The sequence below is a fragment of the Melanerpes formicivorus genome, unplaced genomic scaffold (genome assembly GCF_026170545.1).
Source record: "Melanerpes formicivorus ecotype bairdi unplaced genomic scaffold, bMelFor1.0.p_v2 SCAF_46, whole genome shotgun sequence".
Classification (NCBI taxonomy): Eukaryota; Metazoa; Chordata; class Aves; order Piciformes; family Picidae; genus Melanerpes; species Melanerpes formicivorus.
In genome coordinates, this window is record NW_027142398.1 from 4,904,487 (window position 1) to 4,927,836 (window position 23,350).

The window sequence follows — 23,350 nt, forward strand, 5'->3', positions numbered from 1 at the left end:
GCCAGGGGGGCGGTGGGAGGCAGGGGGGCGGTGGGAGGCAGGAGGGCGGTGGGAGGCAGGAGGGTGGTGACAGCCAGGGGGGCGGTGGGAGCCAGGGGGGCGGTGGGAGGCAGGGGGGCGGTGGGAGGCAGGGGGGCGGTGGGAGGCAGGGGGGGTGGTGACAGCGCCCCGCAGGGCGTTGGTCCTGGGGGGGCCGCCCGAGGCGAGCCCGGTGCGGGTCCCCCCCAGCCAAGGGCCGGCGGCAGGCAGCTGAGGGTGGGGCTTCTTTTGGGGCATCCTTTTCCCCTCCCCAGGCGGCTCCGGTTCTCCTCCCAGGCCAAAACTATTTGCATGCATTTTCGAGCAGGGACTTCCTGATCGCTCTCCATTGGCTGCAGGTAGCAAAGCTGTGCAGACAGAGCCACGGACAGCCGGACAGATCTCATGCAAACCTCTAATTGAGCTTCATCCCCACCCTACCCCTCCTCCCCCCCCCTTGTCCTCCTCCTCCTCCTCCTCTTCCTCCTCCTCCTGCCGGCTCCCCTGGCTCCCTCCCCGCACTCCACATGTAGAAGTTGTGCGTGGGGCTCTCCCGTCCCGCTCCGCTCCGCTGCTCGCAGGGAGCCAGCAAGACCCAACCTGGGATAACTCTCCCCCTCGGCCCCCGGAGCCAGGGTCCCCCAAAGGCATCCAAGCCCCCCTCGCCCCAAAGCCCCCCCTCGCCCCATGGTGGATTTGGGCACGCGAAGGTGACTTGAGGAAGCAGCCCGGGCTGAAGGCAACCATGAACGAGCTGTCAAGCTTCCTGCACATCGGCGACATCGTCTCCCTGTACGCCGAGGGCTCCGTCAATGGCTTCATCAGCACCCTGGGGTGAGTGCCAGGCTCCCCTGACCGCCCCCCGGCGTGCCCAGCCCCGGGGGCAGCCGGGCACCGTGGTGGGACAGGGTGAGGTGGGAAGGGAAAGTGGTGCTGAGCTCGAACTCGGTGGGAAAAGGGTCTGGGAAGCTCTGGGAGCTGCAGCAAGGGTGGGCACAGGTGCTGGGCAGGGCGGGCTGGCTGCCTCTGGGCTCTCCTGGCTGCTGGGGGCAGGATGTGACCCTGCAGTCCACCCTCTCCAGCAGCCCTCCCCAGAAACTGTTCCCCCCCAAGGCTCGTTAGGGGCTGGGGGAGCTGGCAGGGGCTTCAGCAGGGTCAGGAGGGGGCTGAGCAGGGTGGCTTGGGCGGCCAGGACCCCTCCTGGGACGCAGGATGGTAAAGTGCTGCCAGTGTGGCTGCAGGCAGCTGGCCCCTGGCACAGGCAGGGATGGCTCTCGCTGCCCCCTCGGGGGGCGTTTGGGGATCAGTGGAAATGGCTTCAGGTGCCCAGCACCGAGGTGCCCACGGCCACAAAGTGCTGCCTGGGGCTGGGGCAGCCAGGGCACTGCCAGCTCCTTGCAGCCTCCTGGATGTGCCAGCGTGGGCAAGGGGCTCTCAAGCTGACCCGGGGAGATGAGAGTGGGGCCTGGGGGACCCTTCCTTGCCCCTCCTGTGTCCATGTCAGCCACAGGTGCTGCCAGAGCAGCAGCTGGGCAGAGCCAGGCCCAGACCCGCAGCGATCTCCTCCTCCATCCACTGGCTCACTGCTCCCACCGGGGTGGTTTGCCAGGTGGCACAGGCAGAGGCTGTGTCCCCACCACGGGGAGGGCTCTGGCAGGGCTGCTGGATGCCCTGGGGCGCAGTTGGGGTTTTTTTCCTCACCCCAGAGCGGGGACCTCGCCCACAGCCCCAAAGCAGGTGGCTGTGGGTCCGTGGCAGCCTGCCTGCCCCATGCAGCGTGTAGGAGAGGCTGAGCTCAGGCAGGAATGCTGACTTGGATGGGATTCCTGGGGCAGGAGCTCTGTAATCTGTGCTGAATGCACTTGCTCCCACATGCCTGCCTCCAGCGGGGCCCTGCCTGCCGGCGCCCACACCTCCCTGCCCCACCGCGGGGCACCGGCAGCCCCTGCCCACCCCGGCCCTCCCCCAGCTGCCTGCGGGATGCTGCTGGCGGCGGCAGGCTGCGGCGCCCGGGCACAGTGTCCCTGTGCTTGGGCCCAGGAGGTGGCATGTCCTGCACGTGCAGGGCGCAGCCTGCCTGTGCCCAGCCCTCCCCAGCCGGCAGGGAGGGAGGGAGGGAGGGGAGATGCCTTCCTTGTCCTGTTCGGAGAGGTCCCCTTGTGGCTTACCCCCCAGTGCTGAGCCCCCTCCAGCCTGCCTGTGAGGCTGTGTCTGGAGGAGGCTCTGCTGGGACCCAGCCTGTCCCAGGGCTGCTCCAGGAGCTGGTTTGACTCTTTGTGGAGATCCAATCCCTTTGCAGCTCCGCTCCCCAGAGCCCCTTTTTGCTGGGGGCTTCTCCAGGCTCACTTGGAAGCATCTGAAAAGCATCCTCCAGCTGCTTGGAGACCTTCTCCCAGGCCCCAGCAGCACTTCTGCTGGGCAGCCTCTCTCTGCTGGGCTTCTGCTTTCCCTCAGTTGTTTCCCACCCTCTGGAATTGTTTTCCCTGTGCCCGGCGACCTGGGAGACCCAACCACACCTCAAATCACTCCTGTGATAAGGGCCTGGGTGACTCACCGAGAGTGCTTCTCCCTGAGCCCTCCTCACACAGCCTGGGACCTCACTGAGCTCATTTGCAAGGCAAAGAGCTCTGCCAGCCCCCTGCCCTCTGCCTGCTGTGTGCCCTGCTCAGCACCCTGCCCACAGCCTCCCTCCAGCCCTCCCTGCACAGGGACTGCGTTGGGCTGTGGCACTGCTCAGGCTCTGCTCTGCTCTTTGGAGAAGAGAGTCACTAAGGCTGGGAAAGCCCTCACCAAGCCCAGCACCACCGTGCCCCCCCCAGCACCACCGTGCCCCCCCCCCGCACCACCACGCCCCCCCCCCAGCACCACCGTGCCCCCCCCCAACACCACCGTGCCCCCCCCCAGCACCACCGTGCCCCCCCCCCAGCACCACCGTGCCCCCCCCAGCACCGCCGTGCCCCCCCCCAGCACCACCATGCCCCCCCCCCAGCACCACCATGCCCCCCCCCAGCACCACCGTGCCCCCCCCCAGCACCGCCGTGCCCCCCCAGCACCACCACGCCCCCCCCCAGCACCACCATGCCCCCCCCAGCACCACCATGCCCCCCCCCAGCACCGCCGTGCCCCCCCAGCACCACCACGCCCCCCCCCAGCACCACCATGCCCCCCCCCCAGCACCACCATGCCCCCCCCCCAGCACCACCATGCCCCCCCCCCCAGCACCACCATGCCCCCCCCAGCACCACCGTGCCCCCCAACATGTCCCCAGGTGCCATGGCCACACCTTCCTGGGACACCTCCAGCAAGGGCAAAGGGTCTGAGGAGAGCAAGGGGGAGATGAGCTGCAGGCTGCGGATGCTGCCTCCTGCCCCACAGCTTCAGCGTTGCCCTAAGCCACTACCCCCAGAGCTTGGTCACTGCTGGTGGGGCTGGGAGCCCTGCCCTGCCTGTGGGAAGGGTCTCTCCTCTGCTCCCAGTCTGCCAAAGGCCCCCAGGCACAAACCCTTGTCCCCCACCCCCCCTCTCTGCAGTGGGTGTTTGCTCTGGAGGAGGAAAAACATCCCAGAGAGGGTGGGGAGCCCTGGTGCCTGCCCCAGAGCTGGGCTGGGGGGAGACTCTGAGCCAAGATACCCAACCCAGCTAAACAGCTTGAGAGGAGGAGGTGGCTCAAGAGTTCCCATGGGAAGGCAGGGCCAGAGCTGGCTGCTGGGGAGCAGCAGTGGCCCAGGGTGCTGAGGGCAGCCAGGCTGCTGGGCACCTCCCAGTCCAGCCACCAAACCGTGTCCCAAAGTGCCATGGCCACGCTCTGGAACACCCCCAGGGACGGTGACTCCACCACCTCCAGTGCCTGCCCCCTCTGGGGGCCCTGGGGACACCACTGCTTGAGTCCCCACCCTGTGTCCCCAGCAAGCCAGCACCGGGTGGCTGGAGCCAGAGCGGAGCAGAGCTGCAGTGCAGGAGCCTGTGCTTGCCAGGGGCTGTGTGACCCCAGCCCTGCCAGCTCTGGGGGGCTCCCAGGACCCACTGGGGGCTCAGAAAGTGGCACTTTGGGCTTGCAGAGGGCAAGGGCTGGTGGCAAACCTGCCTGGAGAGCAGCTGGCTGCTGAGGGGGGAAGGAGAGGCCGGGGAGTGCGGCCAGGCTGCAGTGGATGCGCAGGGCGCAGCAGCTCGGGGCAGGCAGCTGGTTAAAGGCTAACTGCAGCCCTGCTGGGTCAGGATGAACTCAGGCTCTGCAGGGAGGAGCACAGCAGGCCCAGAGCAGCACCAGGACTGTGGGGCAAGAGCTGCACTCTTGGTGGCTGCCCTCTTGTTCCCTTCCCTTGGTTTTTGTTCCTCCCCATGGGCTCAGCGCCCATCCTGCACCCCAAGCCGGAGAGGCTGACCCAGCCCCATGCCCAGCAGCCAGCTCCCCTCCTCCTCCTCCTCCTCTTCCTCACCTCCAGGTGAGGTTGCTGGTTTTGTAAGGGGTTTGTCCTGCTGGCTTGGGGCTCCCCTTCCCCCAGAGCCCTCCTTCCCCATGCCCCCCTAGACAGCTCCCCTCAGCACTGGGTGCACTACAGCTGAGGAAGGCTCCCTTCTCTTCCTCAGCCCAGGTTCACGTTGTAGGAAGGCTGCCTCCACGTCAGCCCCAGCTGGCTGCCAGCCCTGGGGAGGCTCAGGGTGTCCAAGGGCTGTGGATTGCAGCTCTGGCCGAGCTGCTTCCCCCTGACCTCCGGCGAGGGCTCTGCCTCGCTCGAGGCCAAGCGCTGGCCCCGGGCCCGGGAATCACTTTGTGCTCCATCTCTCCCAGCACACAGAGAGCCCCTCTGGAACCACCCTGATGACTTGCAGGGCTTAAAGCTAAGCAGATGCTGAGCCCTGCTGTGCTGGGCTGTGGGCAGCAGGCTGAGCCAGGCACAGGACCCAGCCCCTGCTGCTCCCCGGGGCTGCTTTGAAAAGGCAAAGTGTGAGGAGCTGTCATCCTCCAGGTGCTCGGCAGCCACCAGCCTGCCTTCTAATTAACACCTGAGAGCTGCAATCACCTTCCCCGTGCCCACAGCTCGCCGTGCCCACGTGTCCCTGCTGCTCTAACAGCCGAGGGAGCTTCCATCTGCCCCTTCCTGCTGCGCTAATGCTGCCTGTCCTGGCCCCAGGTGCTTCGTGTCCTCCCTGTCAGGATCCTTTCCTCCTTCAGCAGATTTCCACTCGGGAATGTCTGTGCAGAGTATCAGTTTAATGGAGAGAGCTCTTTGCATTCCTGCAGAGCCTGTAATCCTGGGATTAAAGATGCTGGATCTGCCTTGAGATCATTAACTAATTAAGCCTTGCAGCCTGGCAGGTCAGTGTCTGCCGTGCCGCCCGCCGCAGCGGCACCGCCGGGCACTGCAGGAGGAGCTGGGGTGGGTGGGAGGCTGCTCTGCTGGTTGCTTCAGCGCTGAGAAGGGGCCCCGTGGGTCAGGGGCTTCCTCAGAGACCCCTTGCCATGACAGTGGAGGGTTTGGGTGGTTGTGGAGTGCAGCTCTGCTCCTGCAGGCGCTGGTGTGCCTCGAGGGTCACTGCGTCGCTCCTGAGCCTCACCCATAGGTGGGTTGGGGCCCAGCCCTTGGTGGTCTTCACTCCAGGGGCACTGAAGTGCTTGTTCCTCCCTGTCCCCCAGCAAAGTAGCACTCAGAGGACCCCAGACCACCTCCACGTGGCACTGGGGCTGGCCTGGGGCTGTGCTCATCTCCTGCAGGGTGGGATGTGACAGCCTCCATCTGCAGCCGCCTCTGCTCCGGGTTCTCCTCTCTTTACCTCCTTCCCTGCCCTCCCGAGGCTCTGCAGGAGCTTGGGGATGCCCCCAGGTGCTTCCTGCTGTGATGGCTCATGGAAAAGCCGCCGTGTTTGAGCAGCCCCCCTGAGCTCCCTGCGCTGCTGACCATGAGCTGTGCCGTGCAGAGCTCATCCCGAGCCTGCTGAGCCCTCCTGGGCTTCAGGGTTGTTTACCATCCTCTGTGTCTTTGCTAATTGCTTTGCAGCTTCTGCTGCCGCCAGAAGCATCCAAGAAGTTGCTTCCCTCTCTGTGTTGGAAACCTGAGGAGCTGGGAGGGGGGCGGGCCCTGGGTGCTCAGAGCACGCTGCCAGCCCACACCTCACTGCCAAGGACAGCGCAGTGCTGGGGTCCCCGGGGTCCCAATCCATCAGCTCCGAGGCCAAATTCCTCCCTGCCGAGCTGCCGAGAGGAATTTTCCCCTCCTCCGGAGCGCGGCCGGGCTGGAGGAGCGCTCTGGAGCCGTCGGGGGAGCTGCTCCCTTGGCAGCCCTCTGCAGCACAGCCTGTCCAGCTCCAGCGCTGGCTGCAGGGTTTGCTGGGGGGCTGAGCCAGAGGGGACAGCACAAGCTCTGCTCTGCCCTTTGCTGCCCTGCTCAGGGAACCACAGAATCGTTTAGTTGGAAATGGCCTCAAGGATCATCAAGTCCAAGCATCCCCAGGCTGCCAGGACAGGAGTGCCCCTGGGACAGAGCTGCCCACATGGCTCCCAGGGGCACAGATTGCACTGGCTTGGGAGGGACCCTCAAAGGTCACCTTGCCCAACCCCCCTGCAGTCAGCAGGGACACCTCCAGCTGGAGGAAGCTCCCTCCTGGGACAGCATCCTGAGGTCATTCCTGCATCCTTGAATATCCTTGGATCTGATGTCCTTGAATCCCGGGCTCAGTTCTGGGTCCCTCACTCCAAGAAGGACATTGAGGGCTGGAGCAGGTCCAGAAAAGGGCAAGGAAGATGGGGAAGGGTCTGGAGAAGAGGGCTGGGGAGGAGCAGCTGAGGGAGCTGGGGGTGCTGAGCCTGGAGAAGGGGAGGCTGAGGGAGACCTCCTTGCTCTCTGCAGCTCCCTGAGAGGAGGCTGGAGCCAGGGGGGGCTTGGGCTCTTCTCCCCAGGTAGGAGAGGAAATGACCTGAAATTGTGCCAGGGGAGGGTTAGGTTGGAGATGAAGAACAATTTCTTTGCTGCAGGAGTGGTCAGGGACTGGCAGAGGCTGCCCAGGGAGGTGGTGGAGTCCCCAGCCCTGGAGGGGTTCAAGACACTGTGGCCATGGCACTTGGGGCCAGGGTTTGGTGCCATGGTGGTGCTGGGCTGCTGGTTGGACTGCATGCTCCTGAAGGGCTTTCCCAACCCAAACCTTGCTCTGCCTCTCCCCACACACTCCCTGGCTGCCTGATCCCAGGCTCCACAGGTGGGGACACGCTTGGCACCTCCTGGCCCCGGGCAGCAGCCTGGATCCTGTGCCTGCTTTGCTTCCCAGGGGCTGGGCGAGCGGGTACAGCCTGTCCTGCTGGAGCTCCCAGTTCCCTGGAAAGCTTTGTGGGCTGGGCATGAGCTCCAGCTGCCCCTGGCACCCTGACCCCCCCAGGCCTTCTGCCATGCTGGTTCTGCTGGCAGCTTCTCATCTGTGCCCAGGCCGGGCCCTGGCAGCCCAGGCCAAGCCTGCAGGATTTTGCTCAGTGCTGGGAAAACCAAGAGGTGGGCAGGGAGGAGCTGCCTCTGCTGGGCACAGCCAGCACCCCTGAGCAGTTAATAACTGGTTTGGGGGGGCCCTGCCACCCCCATCTGCAGCAGCTACACCCTCTGTGTCCTGCTGAGCTCCAGGCCAGGGGACAGAAGCCTGAGTGAAGCACAGAGCCATGGAGCTGTTGAGGCTGGAAGAGCCCTTGGGGCTCACCCAGCCCAGCTGCTCACCTGGGGCTCCCAACCCAGCCCTGCTGCTCAGCCACTGCCCCACGTCCCCCAGCACCACATCCAGGTGGCTTTTGAACCCCTCCAGGGATGGGGACTCCTCCACCTCCCTGGGCAGCCTGGGACAGTGCCTGAGAGCCCTTGCTGGGCTGAAAATCGTCCAGGTACCCAACGTGAGGCTCCCCTGGGGCAGCTTTGAGGCTGCTTCCTCTGTCCTGTCGCTGGTAGCAGCTGAGAAGTTGAACTCCCCTCGCCTGGGCCAGATGAACAATGCAGTAACAGCACAGCCAGGGCTGGGAGCAGGGTGGGGAGGATCCAGCTGAGCCAGGAGCTGGGCAGAGCAGGACCCAGGCGTCAGAACCTCCCTCATGGATCACTGAGCAAAGAGCTCAGCACCACGGCTGGCACCAAGCATGGGGGGGAGGGGGAGGCGGGGGGCTTGGTGCTGCTTTGTGTCATTCAGTCCTTACCCCATGGGACCAGGCTGAAAACCAAAGAGAGAGGGGTGGGGAGGGGTGGCCAAGGGGGGCAGGGAGTGAGGAGCTAAGAGCAGCTGCTTGCTGCAGGAGCTGAGTGTTGCTGTGCTCAGTGCTGATAGCGAGCAGCAGATGGGTGGCACAGGGGAGGTGCAGCTCCTGCTGCTGCTGCTGCCTGGGGCAGGTGACAGCACTGCAGGGCTGCAGTTTGTGGTGCAGCTGTTCTGCTCTCCTGACAGCCTGCTGCTGCCTTGTGTGTCCCTGCAGGCTGGTGGACGACCGCTGCGTGGTGGAGCCTGCGGCTGGGGACCTGGACAACCCCCCCAAGAAGTTTCGAGGTGAGGCTGGGGCCAAGCTGGGGCAAACCCAACCCTGCCCTGAGGACAATGCTGCCCCAGAGCCTCCGTGCCCTGGATGAGCACCAAGGGCTCAGTCACCCCAGCCAGCCCAGAGAGCTCTTGGGCAGCCTCCACAGCCAGGTTTCTGTGGCTTGGCCAAGCCACCCCCACCCCCCCACCCCCTTCTGCTGACTCTGGAGGCACTTCCCAGAGCCACCTCCATGGTGGGATGGTCCTTGAGACCCCTTAGTGCAGCAGCTGAAGTGGTCAGGAACCATCGTTTGCAAAGGGGGGGTCAGACCATCCCCAGACACATCCCTGGGGATGCTGGCAGCTGACGTCAGCCCGGCAGGAGGGGAGGGGCAGAGGGGAGGGGCAGAGGGGAGGGGCAGAGGGGAGGGGCAGAGGGGAGGGGCAGAGGGGAGGGGCAGAGGGGAGGGGCAGAGGGGAGGGGCAGAGGGGAGGGGCAGAGGGGCAGGGTGTTTGCAGGTAAGCCTCTGAGCACTCAGCACTAATTACATCTGCTCTGCTTGACTGCACCTCAGAGGGAGCTGCGGATTAAGCCTCCCATCTGGGCGGCAGGAAGGGCTTAGGGAGAGACGGCAAACCCTGATCTGTCCTCGGCTGTCACGTCCTGGGCTCCTCCGGCGCTCGGGGCCGTGCTCAGTGCTTCCCCTCCGGGCGAGGGGCAGGAGCAGGCAGGACAAGAGATGAGTCAGGGGCGGCTCCTGGCCGGTCTGCAGATGCCAGCGCAGGCCATTTGGAGAAGCAGGGCACGATTCCCACTCCAGCCTCCTCTCGGGGAGCTGCAGAGAGCCATGAGGTCTCCCCTCAGCCTCCTCTCCTCCAGGCTGAACAGCCCCAGCCCCCTCAGCGGCCTCTCCCCAGCCCTGTTTCTTATCCCCCTCCCAAGCTCCTACTTTCCCCCAGGTCCTTCTGCAGCCTAATTAGCGACGTAATTAAAGCCGTTTGAGGTGCTGCAGGTGGCCGAGCGCTGGCGCAGCCCTGCCGGGGGGCGGTGCGGGGCGCAGGAGGCATTGCCGCGGCTCGGAGCCGGCGCCGGGGCCGGGGCTGGGGCTGTGCCGTTAGCAAACAGCCATAAAGCGAGAGGTGAAACCTGGCCGGGCCCCAGCAGCCTGCGCCGGTGGGAACCAGGCTCCGTGCTTGTTTGTTCGGCACTCCCAGGTAAATAAACACCTGCGTGCCAGGGCCCGGGGCCCGCCGCCAGAGATGGAAGTGATTGCTCGCCCCGGCGGGAGGCTCTGCGCTGCTCTTTCAGCTCTCGCTGTGCTGAGCCAGGCTGCAGAGCCCTTCCTATCCTCACCCTGTCCAGCTGCCAGCCCTGAGCGAGGCTTTGGGAGCTGTGCTTGTACAAAGAGGACGAGGGGCACGGGTTTGGAGCTGGAGCAGGACAGTTTAGGTTGGACATGAGGAGGAAGCTCTGCACAGGGAGGGTGGTGAGACCTGGAACAGGTTCCCCGGGGGTGTGGTGGAGGCTCCATCCCTGGAGGCCTTCAAGGTCAAACTTGATGTGGCCCTGAACAGCCTGATCTGGTTGGTGATGTCCCTGCTGAGTGCAGAGGTTGGACAGGATGACCTCCCAGGGTCTCCCTCCAACCCACAGCATTCTATTCCTATTCCTGTTCTTCCCAGTGCCTGGACCTGGGTGTCTGGACTTTCCACCTCCCATTCCACAGCCACCTGGGGGCCATCTGCAGAGCATGGACATGCTGGAAGTGTTTGGGGAGCTGGGATGCAGCCCTGGGCCCTTCTGGTCCCCAAAGCATTTGGAAGTGCAGCTGCTGACATGCAGCTTGTAGGAGCTGGTAGCTTCCAGCAGTGGTGGTTGAGGCTCCCCCTGAGCACAGCAGCGTTTGCAAACCCAGGGATCCCCATGGCACAGCCCCTGGCTCAGGCTGCCCTGAGGCAGGCTGGCAAGGGAGGTGTGGAGATGTCTGCTGCTGTCCCATGTCCTGCTGGCTTCCCCCTGTCCCTCCCACAGGCTGCTCAGCTCCTCCAGTGCAGCTGGGCCTCATCAGTGCTTTTTCTCCCCCCTGAAGCTTTCCTTCCCAAATTCCCATCCATTCCCAACGGGAATGCTTCTGATCACGAGGCCAAGGGCTGGAGCCACTCCTGGACTCATCTTTTACCCTGACTTGAAACTCATCCACCAGCGAGCTCAGGGTGACCTGGTCACCCACCAGCCCCAGCCACACCTCCTCTGCGCCCCCAGCAGCAGCTGGGGTGGTTGTGGGTTAGGAGGAGCATCTGCAGTGCAGCCAGGACCCAGAGGAGCTTGGTGACACTGACCCCCCTGGGACAGGCTGGTGGCTGCTGCAGCCTCGAGCCCTGCAGCCTCAAGCTCTGCTTCCTCTCCTCCCAGACTGTCTGTTCAAAGTGTGCCCCATGAATCGCTACTCTGCCCAGAAGCAGTACTGGAAGGCCAAGCAAACCAAGCAGGACAAGGACAAGATTGCAGATGTGGTGCTGCTGCAGAAGCTCCAGGTGAGAGGGACCTCACCCCCAGGGCTTGGCTGGATGATGACATCCAGACCCCTCCCCATGTCAGTCCTGCTCTATTTTGCTTCCCAAAATCAGCTGTGTGGGGGTCAGGATCTGCCCTGGGCTTTAGTGTCCTCAGAGGCTCTCTGCTGTCTCCTGTCCCCATCCTCCCCTCACCATGGGCCATTAGCCACAGCCTCCTTTGCTAGAGGAATGGCTCCTGGAGCTGGCACCTCTTAATTAATCATTCACCTAATGAGGGGGTGAGATAGGAGCTGTGACAGCACAGGGTGAGCACAGCAGTGACCAGGAAGCCACAGGAGGCTCTGCTGCTCCCAGAGCAAGGGAAATGTCCCAGGGAAGACCTGAAAAGAAGGATCCAGGGGACTGAGCAGGCAGGGGGAGAAAGGGAGGGCAGCAGAGCTGGTTTGGGGTGAGATGATCTCTGCCTGCCTTGCCACCTCGCCTGTGGTGCCTCAGCCCTCCTGGTGCTCCTTGTGCAGAGGAGCCCTGGCAGAGCAGGCAGAGGTGTTCTGTGAGCACCCAGGGGTGCCTGGCGTGGAGAAGGGAGCTGCTGTGGCCAGGACTTGCTCCAAAGGGCTGTGGAAGAGAGAGGCTCCTGCTGCCTTCCCAAGGTTTGGAAAGGGCCCACGTTAAACATTGCATAATGGCCTCAGACAGCTGGCAGGGCCCCAGCATGATTCATAAAACTGAAGAGAGCCATTAAATCATCACATCAGGCTGCAAGCTCAGCCCCAGCCCCACTGAGCCCTGCTTCTGCCTCTGGGGAGCAAGGCCTGATGCAGTTGCCCGGACAGGGCACCCCGGCTCGGGTCAGAGGTGCTGGGGCAGGGGTGCTGCCTCCTGCCAGGCTCAGCCTCCCCTGGCTGGGGGCGGTGGAAGTTGTTTTCTTGCTCTGCTTGGGCTGGGACTCGCAGTGCCGACAGCTGTGCTGGCCAGGACTGGCCAGAGAGGCTCATTTCTGAGCCTGATTGATTGCCTCTTGGTTAAGAGTTGTCTTAGAGAGATTCTGTCACTTCCTTGCTCCCTTCCGCTGCTCCTGGTGCTGCCCTTCTGGTCAGTGCTGCGGCACCGCCGGAGCCAAGGGCTGGGGGAGCCTGGGCAGGGAGGGAGCAGATCCTGGCCGGGTGCTGAGCTCCAGGCTGTGATTTATCAGCATTTCCCACAGGCTGAACACTTCTCTAACCCACACAGAGGTTTCCCCTGAAGCTGGAGCAGCCCAGGGGTGAGTGGAGGAGCCCTGCCCAGCCACCCCTGCTGGCCACAGTGCCCACCCCTGGTGCCACGGTGCCCTTGGTACCTTTCTGAGCTTGTGCTCAGGTTTCAGCCTCGGTGTTTTCTCAGCTGCCTGCTGTGTGTGCAGCCAGAGGCAGCCCAGAGGCTTTGGTGCCCTTCCTCCTGCTCTGCTGGCATCTTCCATCCTCCTCCCAGCCTGCCCACCCCTGTGTGCACCCCTGGCAGCCCATCCTGCTGTGGCATGGGCACAGGCCCTGCCCCCTCCAAGGGACAGGCTGGGAACATCAGCAGCCGTGGGCTTGAGTGCTCAGGGCAGGTGGTTCCCACCCCCAGCTCTGGGCAAGGGAGGAGCTCAGATCTGGAGGCAGATTTAGGGCACCCCACGGTGCTGGAGCTCTCCTGGGGCTGTGTTGCTCCATGGGGTTGTTGTTGCACTCCCAGCTCTGCACCTGTGCAGGATCTCTTGGCAGCAGGTTTGTTTTCTTGATGCCAGGCTCCTGCCCCTGGGTGGCACCTGGAGCTGTGTGGGGACAGAGGGACCGTGAGTGGTGGCAGCCTTCAAAAGAGTGAAGGGTTTGCAGCCTCTGCTCCCCAGGGACAAGCGATAGGGTGAGAGGAAATGGCCTCAGGTTGCAGCAGGAGAGGTTTAGGTTGGGTATTAGAAGGAACTTCTCGACTGGAAGGGTTCTCCAAGCCTGGCCCAGGCTGCCCAGGGGGGTGGCTGAATCCCCATCCCTGAAGGGGTCTGAAAGCCACAGAGATGTGGGGCTGAGGGCCCTGGTTTAGCCCCAGGCTTGGCAGAGTCAGAGAATGGTTGGGTTGGATGAGCTTTAAGGGCTTTGCCAACCCAAAGGGCTCCATGTCAGGTGTTCTCAAAGCCCTGCTGGCACTACTTGGGCACTCCTGGACCATCTGCTCCCAGCTTCCCACTGCGCAGCTGTGATGCCAGCTGCACCTCCCAGCTCCTCCTCCTCTCGAGTGGAAGGTGGTGAGAGCAGGGTGGGTGAAGGTAGATGTTCTCCCATCCCAGCTGTGGGGGCACCCTGGGCTGGCACTGCCCAGGCTGGCGCCAGGGCTGTCAGCGCAGCCTGGCCGTTCCCAGGCGGATCAGCTGCAGCAAGTCCCTGCCTTGCTCCCTGTCTGTCAGCAGCACTGCACCTGCCAGAGCCACCACGGCGAGTTTCTGTGGTTTGGGAGAGAGGGGCTGCAGCTGGTGCTGAGCAATTCACTCCTGGGGCTGCTGGGACCAATCCTGTTGCATCTGCAGCAGGTTTGGGCCTGCTGCTGCCTCTGGCACAGCACCATCAGCACTGCACCCTTGGCTGTTTGGTGTTGGTGCTGCCAGGAGCCCCTGGCACCAACCCCCACCTCACCCCAGCCTGCTTGCAGGGAGCTGTAGAGAGCAATGAGGACTCCCCTCAGCCTCCTCTTCCCCAGCTCCCTCAGCTGCTCCTCCCCAGCCCTGCTCTCCAGACCCTTCCCCAGCCCTGTTGCCCTTCTCTGGTCCTGCTCCAGCTCCTCAGTGTCCTTCTGGAGTGAGGCTGGCATGGTGCTGCATCCCAGCTTGGGCCATCCTCCTCCTCCTAGCTGAGGTGGCTGCTCTGGGGCTGCTGCACTGAGCTCTTTGTTCATCACCCAGCACGCAGCCCAGATGGAGCAGAAGCAGAACGAGACAGAGAACAAGAAGGTGCATGGGGACGTGGTGAAGTACGGCAGCGTCATCCAGGTGCGTGGCTCAGCCTGCCCTGCCCTCTGCCCCCCGGTGGGGCTGGGGGCCGGCACCAATCCAGCGATCCAGGCAGCTCCTGGGGTCACCTCTAGACGTGGCCAGCCCTGGGGACCGCAGGGGGCTGTCCTGCTACAGCTGTCACAGAATGGGTTGGGTTGGAAGGGACCTTAATGACCATCCAGTTCTGACCCCCTGCCCTGGGCAGGGACACCTCCCACCAGCCCAGGTTGCTCGGGGCCTCATCCAGCCTGACCAGGGGCCGTCCAGGACCCCCCTGGACAAGCTGCTGCGGGGTGCCAGCAGTGTTCACCTCTGCAGCTCCTGCACATGAAGAGCAACAAGTACCTGACGGTGAACAAGCGTCTGCCGGCGCTGCTGGAGAAGAATGCCATGAGGGTGACGCTGGACGCCACCGGCAACGAGGGCTCCTGGCTCTTCATCCAGCCCTTCTGGAAGCTGAGGAGCAACGGGGACAACGTGAGCCCGGGGCCCCGCAGCGCCGCCGGGAAGCAGCGCAGGGAGCGGCAGGGTGCTGCCCGCCCGCGCTGGGCTCCTGCCCGCTGCCGGCTCTCACCCTCGCTCCCTCCTGTGCCCCGCAGGTGGTGGTGGGGGACAAAGTGATCCTGAACCCCGTCAATGCCGGGCAGCCGCTGCACGCCAGCAACTACGAGCTGGCCGACAACGCCGGCTGCAAGGAGGTACCGCTGGGGGCTGCCGGCGCCGCCGGCTCGGCTGCTGCGGTCCTTCATTGCCTTTTCTTTCCTCCTTCCCTTGCTTATTCCCTCCTTTTCCTTTCCCCTCCTGCTTCCCTTCCTCCCTTTCCCCTCCTGCTTCCCTTCCTCCCTTTCCCCTCCTGCTTCCCTCCTTTCCCCTTTCCCCTCCTGCTTCCCTCCTTTCCCCTTTCCCCTCCTGCTTCCCTCCTTTCCCCTTTCCCCTCCTGCTTCCCTCCTTTCCCCTTTCCCCTCCTGCTTCCCTCCTTTCCCCTTTCCCCTCCTGCTTCCCTCCTTTCCCCTTTCCCCTCCTGCTTCCCTCCTTTCCCCTTTCCCCTCCTGCTTCCCTCCTTTCCCCTTTCCCCTCCTGCTTCCCTCCTTTCCCCTTTCCCCTCCTGCTTCCCTCCTTTCCCCTTTCCCCTCCTGCTTCCCTCCTTTTCCTTTCCCCTCCTCCTTCCCTCCTTTCCCCTTTCCCCTTTCCCCTCCTGCTTCCCTCCTTTCCCCTTTCCCCTCCTGCTTCTCTCCTTTCCCCTTTCCCCTCCTCCTTCCCTCCTTTCCCCTTCCCCTCCTCCTTCCCTTCCTTTCTTCTTTTCTTTCCTTTTTCTCTCCCTGTCCTGGGGGCCATGACCTCACTCCTTGCTCTTTAGGTGAACTCAGTCAATTGTAACACCAGCTGGAAAATCAACCTCTTCATGCAGTTCTGTGACCACATGGAGGAAGTGCTGAAAGGGGTAAGGAAGGAGGTTCAGCCACCGCCGGCCGCCCACCGCAGTGGGCTCTGGGGACCTGGCCCTGGTCCCTTGCAGGGGTAGGATGTGTGAGCAGCCATCTGGCTGTGTGACAAGGGCAGAGGAAGCAGATCCTGCCCCGAGGACCTTAATTTCTAGGAGAATTCATCACTTGGAGAGCTCCAGAGCAGGCTGGAGGTGGCTATTTTTAGTATGCATGTAGCCAGGGGGTGATGAAATTCCCCTGCACCTCATTGTATGCCCTGGGCTCTGGAGGACATTCCCAGGCACAGGTGGTGCCAGCAGTGGCTTCTGGCTGGGAGGACAATCTGTGGCTCTGTAGCTGTGCAGCAGGGCTGCCTGTTGCCTGGGAAAGGAACTCTCCCTGCAGAGCTATTGTTTGGGGCTCAGATCCTCCAGGAAGCAGCTGGATGGGTATTGATTGTTAGGAGCTTACAGACCCTGGTGCCCAGGAGCTGCTCTCACCCCACATCCACTGCACCCTCCTCCTCCCCGGGGTGACAATGCCTGCAACACAACTGCTGAGAGGAGCTCCTGCCCACGCCAGGGGTGTAAAGCAGGGGGGCTGCACCCATTGTACAGCAGAGAGCAGTGAGCTGCATCAGGATGTGTGGAGGGCAGGGTGCCCCTTGCCAGGCAAAGTGCCCTTCCCTGGGTTGAGAGGAGCATTTGTGCTGCTAGAAGCAGGTTTAGCACAGCTCAGGTAGGTAGGACTGGGAAGGCTGATGATGCGCTGTGATGCCCAGGCTGCCATGGTCCTGCTCCTGCAGCTGGGAGCTGTGCTCTGCTCTGGACCACGGGCAGCAAGGATCCCATCCCCAGGCGGGGCTGGGGGGCACAGAAAGAGCTACACCAGTCTGTAGTCTCCCTGGGGCTCACCACCCTGTCCTGCTGCAGGGGGATGTGGTGAGGCTGTTCCATGCTGAGCAGGAGAAGTTCCTCACCTGTGATGAGTACAAGGGCAGGCTCCACGTCTTCCTCCGCACCACCCTCAGGCAGTCGGCCACCTCAGCCACCAGCTCCAACGCCCTGTGGGAGGTGGAGGTGAGCAGGGAGGGGTTGCAGTGGGTGTCTGTGGGCTTCTGGGTACCTCTGTGGGCTACTGCACTTTCCCTGGGGTGGGGGTGGCCAGAACCATGGAACCAGAACTGTTTGGCTTGGGAAAGAGCTTGGAGCCCAACCGTGCCCTAACTCTGCCAAGGCCAGGGCTAAGCCAAGGCCCTCAGCGCCTCAGCTCTGCCTCTTTTAAGCACTTCCATTGATGGTGACTCCAATAGCTCCCTGGGCAGCCTGTGCCAGTGCCCTGCATGCCAGCAGCTGAGCTCTCCTCTGCTCTCTCAGGTGGTGCACCACGACCCCTGCCGCGGGGGCGCCGGGCACTGGAACGGTTTGTACCGCTTCAAGCACCTCGCCACGGGCAACTACCTGGCAGCAGAGGTAAGGGGGTGAGCAGAGGGGCACAGAGACCTCCTCCCAGAGGCTGGTGCCATGCCTTGCAAAGACAGTGCCCTCCAGCCCTTAGCCAGGGTGGCAGTGCTGGCCGTTGCCTCTGGCCCTGCTCCAGGTTGCTTTTGGAGCCATCCTGCCCTGGTCGCTTCTCAGCTGGGAGGCAGCGGCCCTGGGGCTGTGACCTTCTCCACCCTTTGGCCTTCCCCCTGAATTCCCCTCACCAATTTGCACCACTTGCCCGAAATCCCTGTCCCAGCTCCCTCTTCTCCTGGCCCAGGGCAGTGGGAGGTGGTGCCTGGGGTTGTCCTCTGTGCTCACTCCAGGCCAGGTGGCTGCACCAACACCTCCTGGCAGGACGGGAGTGGGAGAGAGCTCCTCCTGCTGTGTTTAACTCATCCTGATCAGCCTTTGCCCATCCTCATCCTCTGCTCTGCAGCAGCATCCAGGCCTGTCCTTGCCTGGGGAGGGTGTGGGCAAACCCTGGGACTAGAGGCATCAGTGGCCATTTAAGGGCAGCTCAAGGCTGGCACAGAGGCCACCACGCTGCGAGCTTTCTGTGACACTAATGATCCAGCAGGGCCAAGGCAAAGACATTGTTACACCTGCTGCCAGGGGAGCAGGCACCTACTGGGGGGCAGCTTGGTGCCCCCTGTGCCAAAGGTGCTGCCTAGCTGGAGAAGACAACCAAAAGCAGCCCCCAGGGCTCCTCCCACCCCTGCAGGATGGAAAAGAGCAAATCCTGGGGCCCTGCAGTGGCTGCTTTCAACCACAAGACACTCAGGTGGCATCTGCAGAGCAAAGAAGATCACAGAATGGTCCCCACCTAGTGCTGCCCAGCCTGTGCTGCTCACTCAGCCTGGGGCCTGCAGGGAGTTGCAGCAAGAGGTCCTCTGCACCAGAGCCCCTGCTCACCAGGCTCACCCTGTCCTGCTCCATGGTGCTGGGCACTGGTCATGTCCTTCAGCCCCAGCTGGGCAGCTGCCTCTCTCTGACAGAACCACAGAGTGGTTTGGTTTGGGAGACCCCTCTGAGACCACCCAGTCCAACCTTCAACCCATCACCCCCATGGCCCCCAAACCGTGGCCCCAGGTGCCATGGCCACAGGCTTCTCAAACACCGCCAGGGCTGGGGACTCCATCACCTCCCTGGGCAGCCTGTGCCAGTCCCTGACCACTCTGGCAGCAGAGTTTCTTCCTCATGTCCAACCTGCCCCTACCCTGGCACAATTTGAGGCCAGTTCCTCTCCTGTCACCTGTGAGTGGTGACCGACCCCCTGCTCCCTGCAGCCTCCTCTCAGGTGGTGTTTGTTAGGTGCTGGCTGAGGAAGGCAGGAGCAGAGACAACCTCCCCGTGCTCAGGGTTCTGGAGGGGCCGAGGGGGAGGGCTGGCAGCTGTCTCTCACCTCCCTCTTTAACTTTTCAGGAAAACCCAAGTTATAAAGGAGACCTGGCTGAGCCCAAAGCAGTGCCCACGGTGAGCTGTGTGCAGCCTCGCTGGCAGAACGCTGCTGCCGCTGCCTGCGCCCACGCCGGCTCTGCACCACTGCTGAGAGCAGGGAAATGCCCCAGAGCAGAGCCCACCGCGGGCACGGTGCCCCCCCAGGCCGTGCCACCGGGTCCTGCCCGGTGCCGAGGCTGTCCTGCTGCCCAGCAGAGCATCCCTGTGCCCCGCAGGGCAGCCTCCCTGCGTCCTCCTTGCCAGAGGACCCTGCCAGAATCTGCTGGAGAGGTCCTGCTGCATGCTGGATCCCCAGGCCACGGGGAAGTGCTGGTAGAAGAGATTTGGAGTCAGAGGTTGATGTTTTTTCTCCTGGTGAGGTCTGGAGCAGGGCTGCCCTCCTAGCTCAGGTGCCTCACGCCCTGCTTGTGCTCTTGCAGCTCCCCGGGCCAGGCTCAGCGCAGGGTCCGAGCCAAAGCTTCTGCTGTGAGCGTGGCTGCTGCTGTGCCCTCCCACGCCCTGTGCTCAGGGAGGTCGGGCTCCGTGGGCGCCTGCCCCACGCCGGGCTCACAGCTGCTTTCCCTGGCGCAGGGGGGCAGCAGCCGTGCCAGCCGCAGGAACACAGGGGAGAAGATCAAGTACCGGCTGGTGGCCGTGCCCCACGGCAACGACATCGCCTCCCTCTTCGAGCTGGACCCCACCACGCTGCAGAAGACAGACTCCTTCGTGCCACGGTAGGGGGAACGCCTCCCACCGGCCCAGGCTGTGCAAAACTTCATCCGACCTGGCTCCAGCACCTCCAGCGAGCAGGCAGCCCCAGCCCCCCGGGGCCGCCCCCCCAGCGTCTCCCCAGACTCATTCTGAAGAGCTTCTTCCTAAGGCCCAATCAAAATCCACCCTGCTCTAGGTCCAATCCATTCCCCCTCCTCCCCTCACCCCCAGCCCTTGTCACAAGTCCCTCCCCAGCTTTCTTGTAGCCCCCTTCAGGTATTGGAGTGGGGAGGGACAAGGGAAGGGCTGGGATGAAGCAGGGAGGCTCCGCTGTGCAGCTTTGGCAAGGCTGCTCCTGCCTGGGGCTGCCCCTGCCGGGGGCTGGGCTGGGGGTGTCCCTGCTGGGGCTGGGGCTGCTCCTGCCGGGGGCTGGGCTGGGGGTGCCCCTGCTGGGAGCTGGGGCTGCCCCTCCCGGGGGCTGGGCTGCCCCTGCTGGGATTGCTCACCAGGGCCCTGCTGCTGGCAGGAACTCCTACGTGAGGCTGCGTCACCTCTGCACCAACACCTGGATCCAGAGCACCAACGTGCCCATCGACATCGACGAGGAGAGGCCTATCCGCCTCATGGTACGGCCCTGCTCCGGCACCCCCTCCCCACCCACACACCACAATACCCTCCTAGTGCCAGGGGTGGCTGGACACCAGCCTGGAGCCCCCCCAGGAGCCTGGAGCCCACTCCCCCAGGAGCCTAGTGCCCACCCCAGCCCTTCTGATGGGCACAGGCTGTGTCAGTGGCTTGGTGGCAGGTGCTGGGGATGTGCCCAGCGTTGCCCTGTCTGTGTGATGCTGCTTCCCCTTTGCTCCCCAGCTGGGCACCTGCCCCACCAAGGAAGACAAAGAAGCCTTTGCCATCGTCTCCGTGCCCGTGTCCGAGATCCGGGACCTGGACTTCGCCAACGACGCCAGCTCCATGCTGGCCAACGTGGTGGAGAAGATGAACGAAGGCTTCCTCAGCCAGAACGACCGGAGGTGAGCTCCCGGCATCACAGCCGGGCTGGGGCTGGGGCTGGGGCAGGGGCAGGGGCTGGGGCTGGGGCTGGGGCTGGGGCTGGAAGGGACCTCTGGAGCACATCCGAGTCCAACCTCCCTGCCCAGGCAGGGTCACCCAGGAGCAGGGCCAGGCAGGGCTGGGATGGCTGCAGAGACTCTCTGGGACGTGAGGCCGCGTTGGGTTCCTCCGAGGGCTTTGCAGCAGGCTGCAGGATGAGGCCCTGCCTGGCTCTGGGTGCCAGCCCTGTCTTGTTTTTGTACCCACAACCCAAACCCACCCCTGCTGCTGCAGGAGCCTGGCGAGGAAACCAGATAAGGGCACAGCCCTGCCCCAGCCCCTCCTGTGCCGCTAGAAAAATACCCGAGGGGCTGGGGCCGGCCCCAGGGCAGGGGCTGCAGGGTTAGTCATGGGCTTATTTTTGGCTGGGTGGGTTCTTGGTGCTTCCTGAGCAAACACAGATCCCCAGGGGACAGATCAAGCTGCTTCCTCCCTGCCAGCTGCCCCACATGGGCCCCATGGAGGTGACTGAGGGGGCAGAGGTGTTCAGCGCCAGAGCCCCTGGTGTTGACCCTGGCACGGAGAGCTTCCTTAGGAGCCATGGGGGAGTCACAGCTCCCGCTCCATGGCAGCCATTAACCTCCAGCAGGGAGGGGAGGACTGAGCAGCAGCTTCCCTGGCAGGGTCCTGGGCCTTGGGCTCGTGGTTCCCCTCCACAGCATGCCAGGACCTGAGCCTGGGTGGGCTGTGTGGGGTGGGCACGGAGGAGCTGTGTCTGGAGTGTCCCAGCCTGTGGCCCTCTGCAGGTTTGTGATCCAGCTGCTGGAGGATTTGGTCTTCTTCGTCAGCGACGTCGCCAACAACGGCCAGAACGTGCTGGACATTGTGGTGACCAAGCCCAACCGCGAGCGGCAGAAGCTGATGCGGGAGCAGAACATCCTGAAGCAGGTCAGTGGCTCTGTGCCCTGCCCTGAGCTCCTGGGGATGTGTCCTGCTCTGCCCAGGGCCGTGCTGGAGGGCAGGCAGCTGGGAAGCCCTGTGGGAAAGGTGTGGCTGGTCTGCGGCTCCTGCCCCAGAGGCGCACCAAGGCCTCCTGGCAAGCATGGCTGGCGTCCAGCCACCCATGGGGCGGTGGTGTGGTGTGGAGGGGCACACGGCAGTGACCCTCTCTGCTCTGGGGCAGATCTTTGGGATCCTGAAAGCCCCTTTCAAGGACAAGGGTGGGGAGGGGCCCCTGGTGCGCCTGGAGGAGCTCTCGGACCAGAAGAATGCTCCCTACCAGTACATGTTCCGGCTCTGCTACCGCGTCCTGCGCCACTCCCAGGAGGACTACCGCAAGAACCAGGTGCATGGGCAGTGGCCCCACCCCTGCCCCATTCCCACCCCATTCCCTCCCCTGCCCCACCCCGCCCCTGCCCCACCCCACCATCTGTTGCCAAGCCTCCGGGGGGGGCAGCCAAGGCGGCAGAGGGGCAGGGGGCGGTCGCAGGAGGCCGGCAGCAGCCCCTTGGTGCTCACCAGCCCCGCGCCCGCCCCAGGAGCACATCGCCAAGCAGTTCGGGATGATGCAGTCCCAGATCGGCTACGACATCCTGGCCGAGGACACCATCACCGCCCTGCTGCACAACAACCGCAAGCTGCTGGAGAAGCACATCACCAAGACCGAGGTGGAGACCTTCGTCAGCCTGGTGCGCAAGAACCGCGAGCCACGGTGCGTCCCGGGGGCTGGGGGCTCCCTGCTGCCGCTGGGGGCGTGGGGCACGGGGGGGAGCAGCCTCCCGGGACCCCCCCTCACGAGGAGCTGTCTCTGCTGTGCAGGTTCCTGGACTACCTCTCGGACCTGTGCGTGTCCAACCACATTGCCATCCCCGTCACCCAGGAGCTGATCTGCAAGTGTGTGCTGGACCCCCACAACAGCGACATCCTCATCAAGACTGAGTGAGTGCCAGGGGCACAGAATCAGTGCCAGGGGCAGGGAGTGAGCGCCAGGGTCAGGGAATGAGCGCCAGGGGCAGGGAGTGAGCACCAGGGGCACAGAATCAGTGCCGGGGCACACAGTGAGTGGCAGGGGCAGGGAGTGAGCGCCAGGGGCACAGAATCAGTGCCAGGGGCACACAGTGAGTGCCAGGGGCACAGAATCAGCGCCAGGGGCACACAGTGAGCGCCAGGGGCAGGGAGTGAGCACCAGGGGCACAGAATCAGTGCCGGGGCACACAGTGAGTGGCAGGGGCAGGGAGTGAGTGCCAGGGGCACAGAATCAGTGCCAGGGGCACACAGTGAGTGGCAGGGGCAGGGAGTGAGTGCCAGGGGCACAGAATCAGTGCCAGGGGCACACAGTGAGCGCCAGGGGCAGGGAGTGAGCGCCAGGGGCACAGAATCAGTGCCAGGGGCACACAGTGAGTGGCAGGGGCAGGAGGCTGCCACCACCACCCCGGGCTGCTGCCTGGCTCCTGCTTTCGGCCAGCTCCCGCGGTGTCCCCAGCGCCGCTGCCCCCCCGGCACCGCGCCCAGCTTTGCCCCCGCTGTGTCGCAGGCTGAGGCCGGTGAAGGAGATGTCCCAGAGCCACGAGTACCTCAGCATCGAGTACTCGGAGGAGGAGGTCTGGCTCACCTGGACGGACAAGAACAACGACCACCACGAGAAGAGCATCCGGCAGCTGGCACAGGAGGCCCGGGCGGGCAATGCCCACGACGAGAACATCCTCAGCTACTACAGGTGACCGCCCTGTGGCATCCTCTCTGCAGGGGAGGCTGTGGAGGTTGCCAGGCCTCACTGCCTCTCCCCCTCGTCCCTGGGCAGGTACCAGCTGAAGCTCTTTGCCCGCATGTGTCTGGATCGCCAGTACTTGGCCATCAAGGAGATCTCCCAGCAGCTGGGCGTGGATCTGATCTTCCTCTGCATGGCAGACGAGATGCTGCCCTTCGACCTGCGGGCGTCCTTCTGCCACCTCATGCTGCACGTCCACGTGGACAGGGACCCCCAGGAGCTGGTGATGCCTGTCAAGTTTGCCCGGCTCTGGACAGAGATCCCCACAGCCATCACCATCAAAGAGTGAGGCCCTGGGGCAGCAGCGGCTGGGGGGGGCTGCAGCGGCTGGGGGGGCAGCAGCGGCAGGGGGGGGGCAGCAGCGGCTCGGGGGGGCAGCAGCGGCTGGGGGGGGGGCAGCAGCGGCTGGGGGGGACAGATGCCATCTCGTCTAGGGGCTGCCTTGGGAGGGAGCATTCGTGCAACAGCT

General features: G+C 64.1%; 1 protein-coding gene across 1 annotated transcript in view; it reads left to right on the top strand.

The window, feature by feature from the left end:
* The first annotated feature begins 355 nt into the window (after positions 1 to 355).
* ITPR3 (inositol 1,4,5-trisphosphate receptor type 3) overlaps positions 356 to 23,350 on the top strand; it is a 45,549-nt gene continuing 22,554 nt past the window's right edge. The window contains 19 exon segments of the mRNA XM_068159807.1: positions 356 to 852; positions 8,453 to 8,523; positions 10,907 to 11,028; positions 13,922 to 14,008; positions 14,330 to 14,488; positions 14,611 to 14,709; positions 15,369 to 15,452; positions 16,368 to 16,514; positions 16,812 to 16,907; positions 18,342 to 18,392; positions 18,948 to 19,090; positions 19,594 to 19,693; positions 19,935 to 20,095; positions 20,921 to 21,062; positions 21,298 to 21,459; positions 21,653 to 21,825; positions 21,933 to 22,052; positions 22,648 to 22,830; positions 22,915 to 23,166. Coding sequence (XP_068015908.1) covers positions 764 to 852; positions 8,453 to 8,523; positions 10,907 to 11,028; positions 13,922 to 14,008; positions 14,330 to 14,488; positions 14,611 to 14,709; positions 15,369 to 15,452; positions 16,368 to 16,514; positions 16,812 to 16,907; positions 18,342 to 18,392; positions 18,948 to 19,090; positions 19,594 to 19,693; positions 19,935 to 20,095; positions 20,921 to 21,062; positions 21,298 to 21,459; positions 21,653 to 21,825; positions 21,933 to 22,052; positions 22,648 to 22,830; positions 22,915 to 23,166 — 2,441 coding nt within the window. The 5' untranslated portion in view covers positions 356 to 763.